Consider the following 11,098-nt stretch of genomic DNA (forward strand, 5'->3'; position numbering starts at 1 on the left):
AGCCTCCTAACTTCACTTGATGATGTATTTCCCCAAACCACCGAACAGTAGTTCACCTGACTCTCAATTAATGCTTGTGTTATTTGCTGAATAATTTTTCCTGGTAAATATTTAGCTATCCTTCTGATTATGCATGCTGTTTTAATATATATTTTTTTACATAGATTAGTTATTTGAGACGACCATGATAAGCAGTTGTCTAGCTGAGACTCCCAATAGTTTGGTTTCTGCCACTTCTTCAATTTGTACTCCTCCCATACTTAATTGTATCCCATGCTGTTTTGGCCTTTTCCCAGTTGAACAGACCAACATAACTTTGGTTTTCTGGGTGTTTAAAACAAATTTGTTTTGGCAAACCCACTTCCTGATATTCTCCAAATCTCCTTGTAAAGCCTGCTGTACCTGTTGAACCGATTGTCTTGCTGCATAAATTGTAGTATCATCTGCAAATATAGTAAATTGTGTTTCAACCAAGGCATAGGGAAGGTCGTTGGTATATATTAAATAAAGAAGTGGCCCAAGGCAGCTGCCCTGCGGTATTCCACAGTTTAACACATTAGGGGAAGAAAATTAACCATTGATATAGGTGGACTGTTTCCTGTCAGTTAGATATGACTGTACCCAATTCAATGCTACCTCCTTAAAACCATAATAGTGAGATACTTTGGTTAGTGCATCTAAAACATACAAGATTGTCAACTATGAAAAGTCACAAAATAACTGGATAAGTAGCAGTGGATACTCTTGCAGTGGGCACCAGAAAGAGCGGGAATAACCATACACTTCTGACCAGGCTGAGCGCGACAAAAGGAGAAATATGAAGTAAAAACCTGTCACACCCTGGTCAAAGTATTTTGTGTTTATCTTTATTTATTTGGTCAGGCCAGGGTGTGGCATGGGTTTTGTATGTGGTGTGTATGTATGGGGATTGTAGCTAGTGGGGTGTTCTAGCTAAGTCTATGGCTGTCTGAAGTGGTTCTCAATCAGAGGCAGGTGTTTATCGTTGTCTCTGATTGGGAACCATATTTAGGCAGCCATATTCTTTGAGTTTGTCGTGGGTGATTGTCCTTAGTGTCCTGATGTCATTGTTCTGTGTTAGGTTACACAAGTATAGGCTGTTTCGGTTTTTGTTAAGTTTATTGTTTTGATAGTGTTTGTGTTTAGTGTGTTACTTCATTAAACATGGATTGCAATAGACACGCCGCATTTTGGTCCGACTCTCCTTCTCATCAAGAAAACCGTTACAGAATCACCCACCACAAAGGGACCAAGCAGCGTGTCAACAGGCAGGAACAGCCCAAAGTGGAGTACAGTATGGACTATACTTCTTGGGAGGAGATAGACAGGTGGGCGGTCGACCCAGGGAGAGTGCCGGAGCCCGCCTGGGATTCGATGGAGCAGTGCGCGGAAGGATATAGGAGAATGGAGTTTGCGAAGCAAGCAAGGCGGCGCGGACGGAGGCCCCAGAGTCAGCCCCAAAAATTTCTTGGGGGGGGGCTCAGGGAGAGTGTGGCAGAGTCAGGAGCCAGACCTGAGCCAACTCTCCCTGTTTATCGTGAGGAGCCAAGGAGGAGACCAGAACCAGAGCCGGTGTTGGAGGTGAGCGAAACAGAGACTGTGAAGGAGTTAATGGGGAAATTGGAGGAGAGAGAAATGAGGGAGTTGCTGTGTTGGTGTTTTAAACATGGAATTCGCCCGACGGAGCGTGTCGGGGATTTGATGGCACCTGGGTCAGCGCTCCATACTCGTCCTGAGGTGCGTGTTAGTCGGCTGGTGAAGATGGTGCCAGTCTCACGTACCAGGCCTCCTGTGCACCTCCCTAGCCTTGCACGTCCTGTGCCAGCACCGCTCTCAAGATCTCCAGTACGCCTTCACGGTCTAACCCATCCTGTGCCACCTCCACACCCCAGCCCTCCGGTAGCAGCTCCCCGCACCAGGCTTCCTGTGCGTGTCCTCGGCCCAGTACCACCAGTGCCAGCACCACGCATCAGGCCTACAGTGCGCCTCGCCTGTCCAGCGCTGTCGGAGCCCTCCTCCTCTCCAGCGCTGTCGGAGTCTCCCGCCTGTTTAGCGCTGTTAGAGCCTTCCTTCTCTACAGCGCTGCCGGAGTCTCCCGCCTGTTCAGAACTGCCAGTTTGCAAGGAGCTGCCAGTTAGCATAGAGCTGCCAGTTAGCATAGAGCTGCCAGTCTGCAAGGAGCTGCCAGTCTGCAAGGAGCTGCCAGTCTGCATAGAGCTGCCAGTCTGCAAGGAGCTGCCAGTCTGCAAGGAGCCGCCAGAGCTGCCTGTCTGCAGGATGCCGCCAAAGCTGCCAGTCTGCAAGGAGCCGCCAAAGCTGCCAGTCTGCAAGGAGCCGCCAGAGCTGCCAGTCTGCAAGGAGCCGCCAGAGCTGCCAGTCTGCAAGGAGCCGCCAGAGCTGCCAGTTAGCATGGAGCAGCCAGGGCCGCCAGTCAGTATGGAGCAGCCAGGGCCGCCAGTCAGTATGGAGCAGCCAGGGCCGCCAGTCAGCATGGAGCAGCCAGGGCCGCCAGTCAGCATGGAGCAGCCAGGGCCGCCAGTCAGCATGGAGCAGCCAGTCAGCATGGAGCAGCCAGAGCAGCCAGTCAGCATGGAGCAGCCAGAGCTGCCAGTCAGCATAGAGCAGCCAGTCAGCATGGAGCAGCCAGAGCTGCCAGTCAGCATAGAGCAGCCAGTCAGCATGGAGCAGCCAGAGGTGCCAGTCATCATGGAGCAGCCAGTCAGCATGGAGCAGCCAGAGCTGCCAGTCGACCAGACTCTTCCAGAGCTGCCAGTCGACCAGACTCTTCCAGAGCTGCCAGTCGACCAGACTCTTCCAGAGCTGCCAGTCGACCAGACTCTTCCAGATCTGCCAGTCGACCAGACTCTTCCAGATCTGCCAGTCGACCAGACTCTTCCAGATCTGCCAGTCGACCAGACTCTTCCAGATCTGCCAGTCGACCAGACTCTTCCAGATCTGCCAGTCAGCCAGGATCTGCCAGTCAGCCAGGATCTGGTAGATTCATCAACCTGCCTGAGCTTCCTCTCACTCCTGAGCTTCCTCTCACTCCTGAGCTTCCCCTCAGTTCCGAGCTGCCTCAGTCCCGAGCTGCCCCTCAGTCCCGATCTGCTCCTCAGTCCAGTGGGGTTCTGGGTGAGGACTACTAGGCCATGGTCGGTGGCGAGGGTGGACTATCCAGGGACGCGAGGAGAAGGGACTAAGACATTGATTGAGTGGGGTCCACGTCCCGCGCCGGAGCCGCCACCATGGACAGACGCCCACCCGGACCCTCCCTATTGTTTTGAGGTGCGTTCGGGAGTCCGCACCTTAGGGGGGGGGTTCTGTCACACCCTGGTCAAAGTATTTTGTGTTTATCTTTATTTATTTGGTCAGGCCAGGGTGTGGCATGGGTTTTGTATGTGGTGTGTATGTATGGAGATTGTAGCTAGTGGGGTGTTCTAGCTAAGTCTATGGCTGTCTGAAGTGGTTCTCAATCAGAGGCAGGTGTTTATCGTTGTCTCTGATTGGGAACCATATTTAGGCAGCCATATTCTTTGAGTTTGTCGTGGGTGATTGTCCTTAGTGTCCTGATGTCATTGTTCTGTGTTAGGTTACACAAGTATAGGCTGTTTCGGTTTTCGTTAAGTTTATTGTTTTGATAGTGTTTTGTGTTTAGTGTGTTACTTCATTAAACATGGATTGCAATAGACACGCCGCATTTTGGTCCGACTCTCCTTCTCATCAAGAAAACCGTTACAAAACCCAAGATGGCACCTATAAAGTTCACTTTTAAAAAATGTGTCATACCTTTTCAAGTTGACCAATATCGAAATGAGATCGAGTGTTTATCTTCCAGTCAACATGTGTACCTTCCAGTCAACAGGTGTGGCCAACTTCTCGAGAGCAGTGAGCTGCAGAGAGTCGATGACACGAAGCAGTTCGTCAAAGTTCCTACCAGTGGTGGCCGGGTACATGATGGACAGCTTCATCTTATCTGGACCAACCACAAACACCTGGGGGAGGGACCAAAGGGGAAGGGTCACAAACACCAATTGGACCTTCATTTTCTTCAGCAAAGATATGTTGCCCTTTACGTCTCATGGGTGTGTGTGTGACCTCACTTACACAGAGCGCGGTGAGGGGCATGCCATCCTTGTCAATCTCATCAGGGTCCAGCATGCCCAGCTGAACAGAGCTCCCTCATCATCAGCGATGATGGGGAAGGGCAGGGGAGAGCACCCACTCTCACTGTTAAACGGCATCACATCCTACAGACAGAGAGAGGTTAGAATTCAGGGGTCAGCAATGAGGGGGAAGGGCAGGGTATCACCTTTAGTGGCACCAATTTTGATCATTGAAATCTTTACAGACTACACCACTGCTAGTAGGGTAAAAGTGTCCTTTCTTTGCTCAGTAACTCACTCATGTAATCATGGTGTGAACTACAAACAGAAACTGACTGTATCTGTAGTATAATCTACAGAACTAGTCTGAAATGTAAACTATAGAACCTGACACTCTGCTCTTTCAGACACATCAACATTAGGGTGAGCAGGTTGTGGCCAGAGTGCATGTTTTTATTTTCAAGTGTTAAAATGGTGGAGAAAGTTCCTGTGTTCACAGCAGCAGTATAAATAGCAGTAGAATGGCTGGACTTCAGATGAAATTAATACTGTTCCTCATTGTGGGAAGGAAGGCTGCCATTAGTCACACGGTTACAGAAATGTATGTGTTGATAGAGGGGGTTGGGGCAAGTGGTTTTCACAGGACAGATTTTCACTACGTAGTTAGTTGACTTTTCTGCCCAAAAACTTGTTGTTGCAAACTTTGGAAGACGGGGGCGGTGTTGCTGTAACCTAGCAACCTATCCATATGGCCCATCACCAATACCCCAGTGTAAGATTTGATAACTTGGCAGGCCAGAGGAACCCTTTCCCTGTTGGACCTGAGAGAGGCTTTGGCGGGAGGAGGTAAAATGTTTAGGACCTTGCAGATAGAAATGTAATGAATAGAGCTAACTGTTCTACATGACAGACAAACATGTTCTACACAATATATTTTTTATAAGAAATGGCCATCTGTGAATGCAGTTGAGCCAGAGTAACAGCTGTGCAGACTAAACCAGTCTCAGGGGATTACACAGGGTTTGTGCATGTAATATTGATTTAGACATGGCTGACAGTGTTACAATATGGTAGTAAATCTGTGAGAGAGTGGCTGCCCATATTGTAGTTAGGCAATGTGCTCTACATTTTAACCACTTAGGCAATGGATGCAGAGAGACAGGTAGAGGCAAACCTTGCTCCAGGCAAGATGGTCAGCCACGCTGTCTATGGACAGAGCGATCATCTTGACGTTGCGTTTCTTAAACTCAAAGCTGATCTTGGCAGCACAGGCCAGTTCTGTGGTACACACTGGAGTAAAGTCCTGGGGATGGGAGAACAGGACTCCCCATCTGGAGGAGAGAAGCTATCAGTAGGTCTCAAAACAGAATAGAGGAAATACCAGTCCAAATGCTCTGCAGCCAGAGAGCAACAAGTGGGTAGGGGTGGGAACAGACTCAGGCCTAAAACATTACACAGTGTTTGTGTTTCACTTTAGCCGTTAACACATCGTACTACGTAAGGACGGGTGGATGGAAAGACTGAAAATTATGTGACCAGTCTTTGGAATATATGGTTGATCAATGATGCAGCAGTGTGTGGAGTGTGTAAGTGTGAAGAAAATAACAGGACAACTTGTGGTACTGGTAACAGATGCTTCATACAACCACACCTTTTTAGTATCATATTACATCAAAACAATAGACTGGGTCATGGGCTATTAAAGCAAGCTCTCTAAACATTGCTCTCCTCCCATCCCTTCACCACTCATTGTGTCAGACTGGGACAGTATGGAGTTTGGAAAAATTGTTCAAAGTAGTGTAACAGGTGTCATTTGGTAGGACAATACAGGTCAAGACAGTAATTGTGACCACTGTCTGATGTTTTTACTGAAGTACCACAATTTACACATCATTCTGTATTCAGTGTTGGAGAGTAGTGACCTACATGTAGTTTAACTAGTAATTGAATTACATTTTGAGGTAACTTGGTAGTTGAATTAAATTTTGGTAGTGTTTTCAGTAGTTAATTGCTTTTTTGCCATGTAGCAAATCAAGTGTTGTGTTGGAGCTAACGTCGTATCCCTCTGTTTGAGCCAAGTGTTTGAGTAACTAAACTAGCCAGCTGCATTTGCTAGCTAAGTAAGTGAAACTTAAAAAAACAAACAGAATATCTAGCTCCTCCTTCATTTTTTAAGAAATTAATACGTTAAAAACTGTTGTCTTTCTCTCTTTGAGTCAACTACTCAGCACATGTTATGCACTGCAGTGCTGGATAGCTGTAGTTTATGCTTTCAGTACTAGATTAATTATCTGATCCTTTGATTTCATGTTCATGGTGTAAGATCTCTGATAGGTTGGAGGACGTCCTGTGTAAGTCTATGGAAGGGGGTGAGAACCAAGAGCCTCCTAGGTTTTGTATTGAAGTCAATGTACCAAGAGGATGGAAGCTAGCTGACCTCCGGCTACATCATGCTGCAGAGTGTTGTTGAGGCTACTGCAGACCTTCATTGCAAAACAGTGTCTTTTAATAAATTATTTGGTGAATATATTTAGTCTAGTTTTCAATGTTTAACCATTTTTAATTTTAAGAAATTCAGTGAGGATGGTCCTCCCCTTCCTCTGAGAAGCCTCCACTGGCCTGTATCTATCCTCAGTATAACATCAAAGATCCTGGAAAGAGTTGACATGAGCAAATTTATGAATGTCAACAAAGTCTAATGTGTGATTTTCAGTCGGGTTTGTCTACTTTACGTGACTGACTTCATCAGGAAAGTGATTGATAAGGGAAATATCTGTGGAATGGTACTGCTTGACCTGCAGAAGGTTAACCACTGTCTCCCAATCTCCAAACTGGAAAGGGAAAGGGGGATAGCAAGTGGTAGAGGTTAATGGTTCATTGTCTAAGGCAAAACCAATGAGTTGTGGCATTCCACAGGGGAGCGTGGTTGGGTCTCTTCTGTTTTTACTGTATACTGTTTTCCTTTATGCAGATGACTCTACTCTTCTGGTGTCTCACAAAAGAAACTCTGTTGGAGAGCATACTTAGCACAGAGCTTACTAACATTAGCAAATGGCTTTGAGCTAATACGCCATCTCTGCACTTAGGTAAACCGGAGGCAATTATTTTTGGGTGTAGGTCCTCTGAAATCAGAGTGGAGTTAGGAGGTGAGCTGCGGACTACTAAAACCTCTGTTAGCTACCTTGTATGTATCCTCTATGGAAACTTGGGAGGTGTGAGCATGGCCACTAAAGTGCTAGGGAAGGTTAATACCAGGACTAAGTTTTGGTCTAGAAAGTCCAAGCTGCATGATAAGAACTCCATTAGAGCGCCAGCCACTGCCCCAATTCAATGCCATTTTGACTACTCTAGTACTTCCTGTTTTGGGGGCTTATCTAAGCTTCTGAAGGGGAAGCTCGAGCTAGCCCAGAATAAGCTGATCGGGGTAGTATTGAAGGTGAGTCTACGTACTCACATAGACAGGAGCTGCTTTCAGGAACTTAACTGGCTGCCTGTTGAGGATGTCTCAGATCTGACTGGGTTAGGTTTACAGGAGTATTTATGGTTCTGCACCGAGATATCTAAGTGATGACTTTCCCCATGCTAAAGATGCACACAATCACAGCACCTGATCAGGTGTTGCTAATGTGTGCTTATACAGTTTCAGGAGTAATGCTGGGAAGGTACTTTCTTGTATACTGGAGCCTCAGAGTGGAATGAGTTGCCTCTGCCCACAAAAACGACATCCTCTCTGCGAAGCGTTAAAAATAAAGTAAAAAAACTGCCCATATGAATGTACCCTACGATGTAACTGCAATGATGAGATAGTTGTTCTTTGTTTTTATGTTTTATTATCTCGCTGTCATACTGTGTTCAACAGTGTTCAATCTTGCCTAGCCATCTTGTTTCAAGAGGACCACATTGGAAATAAGTCCCAGACTTTGTCATATTGTTGATGACTTTGCTTAAGCTTTTTCAAGTTGTGTGTGCTTGTTTTTTTTTTTTTTTTTTAAATGGTCGGATTAATAAACTATACAAAAGAAAAGTACTTTGGATGGTCACCTGGCTCGGAGACAAAAGAGAATTGAAGCACTGAGCCACACACTCCTAAACAATGGCAACCTTGTCTGGTCAGTCACACACTCTCAGTGCAGGCTGGTTTAACACACTGGTGCTACTGTGTTCCTCTAAACGATTGACTGACATTTTAAAAGGGATTGAGGGACAACATCTTTTGCGTGACCTCTAGCCTCCACGGTTTTAGGATCTGATATGGGATCAGCGTTCTCCACTTTCCATATGACCCCGAACCACGGATTTACATGTTAAAAACTGATACTGGTCCTGGGCCGGTGCTTAGCGTCTATGATTAGGCTATCATGATATGACACTTGCTTCTGTGTATTACCAATTTCACACTGATGTCGTGGCAATGAGCATGTAGCCAAGTATATTTGTTTATTGTCTGTATGTCGAATGTTATACAAACGCACCATCAGTGAATTAGGCTACTGATAAAAAATAACAGTTCAAATCAAATCAAATCTATTTTAAAATGTATTTATTTTATTTCAGCCTCCAGTATTTATGCTGCAGTAGTTTGTGTCGGGGGGCTAGGGTCAGTTTGTTATATCTGGAGTACTTCTCCTGTCTTATCCGGTGTCCTGTGTGAATTTAAGTATGCTCTCTCTAATTCTCTCTTTCTCTCTTTGTCTAGGAGGACCTGAGCCCTAGGACCATGCCTCAGTACTACCTGGCATGATGACTCCTTGCTGTCCCCAGTCCACCTGGCCGTGCTGCTGCTCCAGTTTCAACTGTTCTGCCTGCGGCTATGGAACCTGTTCACCGGACGTGCTACCTGTCCCAGACCTGCTGTTTTCAACTCTCTAGAGACAGCAGGAGTGGTAGAGATACTCTTAATGATCGGCTATGAAAAGCCAACTGACATTTACTCCTGAGGTGCTGACTTGCTGTACCCTCGACAACTACTGTGAATATTATTATTTGACCATGCTGGTCATTTATGAACATTTGAACATCTTGGCCATATTCTGTTATAATCTCCACCCGGCACAGCCAGAAGAGGACTGGCCACCCCTCATTGCCTGGTTCCTCTCTAGGTTTCTTCCTAGGTTTTGGCCTTTCTAGGGAGTTTTTCCTAGCCATCGTGCTTCTACACCTGCATTGCTTGCTGTTTGGGGTTTTAGGCTGGGTTTCTGTACAGCACTTTGAGATATCAGCTGATGTACGAAGGGCTATATAAATACATTTGATTTGACAAAATAACAGTTGAGGTACAGGTAGGCTACCGCAGATCATCACACCGACTTGTTTAGCCTACAACAGGTAGCACTATCTAGTTTCCTAGGAAGTCATGGAATTTGATCTTCCCGATGGTTGTCTCGGCTTCGAAGTTGGGGAATTAGTCTCCTAACAGGAGACATAGCAGACATAAAATAGGCTCTGGCTCATATGTGCCATTTACAGCATCAGTGACTGCATGGGCAGCGCCAGTGAGGTAATATTTATTTTGAAGTAGTCTATTTTCTTCACGATTGGTTGATCCCTCCTGATGACCCAGTTGGACATGACTCCAACCAGGTCACTAGAAAGGATCAGTTAATGTTGGTTGGTAGTCCCACTCAGTTGACTACATAAAAATGGTGAAAGCCCTAAATGGCGATGCCGATGCTAATACAGCCTTTTGGCTCTATGTCTAGGCCAGGGTTTCCCAAACTCGGTCCTGGGGCTGCTCCTGGGAGCACGTTTTGTTTTTTGCCTGCGCACTACACCACTGATTCAAATAATTAAAATGAGTTGGTTATTGGAATCAGCTGTGTAGTGCTAGGGCAAAAACCAAAAACGTGCACCCAGGGGGATCCAGGACCGAGTTTGGGAAACCCTGACCTATACACATGGCCCAGAATGAATGGACAACAGAAGAGAGATTTACATGTAAAATCCCCCACCAATCAAAGCAGCGATCTCACTGAGGCAGAGGTGATTAGTGTAAAGTTTAAAATGCTTCCTTTTCATATATAAAGACAGTTTGATTAAGATTACTAGCTAGCCTTAATAGAAAAATGTATTGCAGTCAATGCACTCTAAGCTGAGCCCTTTGGTGTAAGGGTTTTCCTGTGGTGAAGGAGAGGCGGACCAAAATGCAGCGTGGTGGTTATTCATGTTCTTTAATAAAGGAACTATACATGAAATAACTAACAAAACAATAAATGTGCGAAAACCTAAACAGTCCTATCTGGTGCAAACACAGAGACAGGAACAATCACCCACAAAACCCAACACAAAACAGGCTACCTAAATATGGTTCCCAATCAGAGACAATGACTAACACCTGCCTCTGATTGAGAACCATATCAGGCCAAACATAGAAATAGACAAACCAGACACACAACATAGAATGCCCACCCAGCTCACGTCCTGACCAACACTAAAACAAGGAAAACACATACGAACGATGGTCAGAACGTGACATTTGGCATAGCCGTGGGAGGTAGGGGGGTTGCAGTACACCCTGAAAAATCATTTATTGTATCTAATTATAGATAAGTTGACTAACAAATATTCTACCAAAATGTCAGAAATTATAAACAGAAACGTATCTAAATTAAGTATAAAAAAATTAGCCCACACCACCTGTGCAGGATAATGTGCTGTCTCCATCTGTACAGAGCATTTTCTATTGGCCTATTTGCAGGTTAGGGTTGGGTGCAGGACTCAGTTTCACTTCATCACATAGTCAGGCGGTTGCGGATGTGTTATTAACAAATGTGTGTGAACAAACGGCTGACCCGCGCATCACTAGTAAACACGCACACACACTCTTCAGATGCTGGTGCCAGATTCTCTCACACACACACTTAAAACGCTGGTGCCAGATTCTCTCACACACACACTTACAATGCTGATGCTAGAAATACACATCCAGGGGGGATCAGGCAGAGTGTGCCATCTCTTGTCGTCTCAAGTCTTCCAACGCT

The 11,098-nt window shown here is 45.8% G+C and overlaps 1 protein-coding gene across 1 annotated transcript; it reads right to left on the minus strand.

Annotated features, from left to right (window-relative positions):
* Positions 1–695: 695 nt before the first annotated feature.
* On the minus strand, positions 696–10,017 carry prdx6 (peroxiredoxin 6). Its single transcript, XM_036979055.1, is given in 7 exon segments — positions 696–794; positions 3,867–4,010; positions 4,123–4,187; positions 4,190–4,265; positions 5,296–5,466; positions 9,454–9,596; positions 10,008–10,017. Coding segments are annotated over 7 exon segments (708 nt in total).
* Between the last annotated feature and the right edge of the window lie 1,081 nt (positions 10,018–11,098).

Source organism: Oncorhynchus mykiss, chromosome 5 (assembly GCF_013265735.2).
Source record: "Oncorhynchus mykiss isolate Arlee chromosome 5, USDA_OmykA_1.1, whole genome shotgun sequence".
NCBI lineage: Eukaryota > Metazoa > Chordata > Actinopteri > Salmoniformes > Salmonidae > Oncorhynchus > Oncorhynchus mykiss.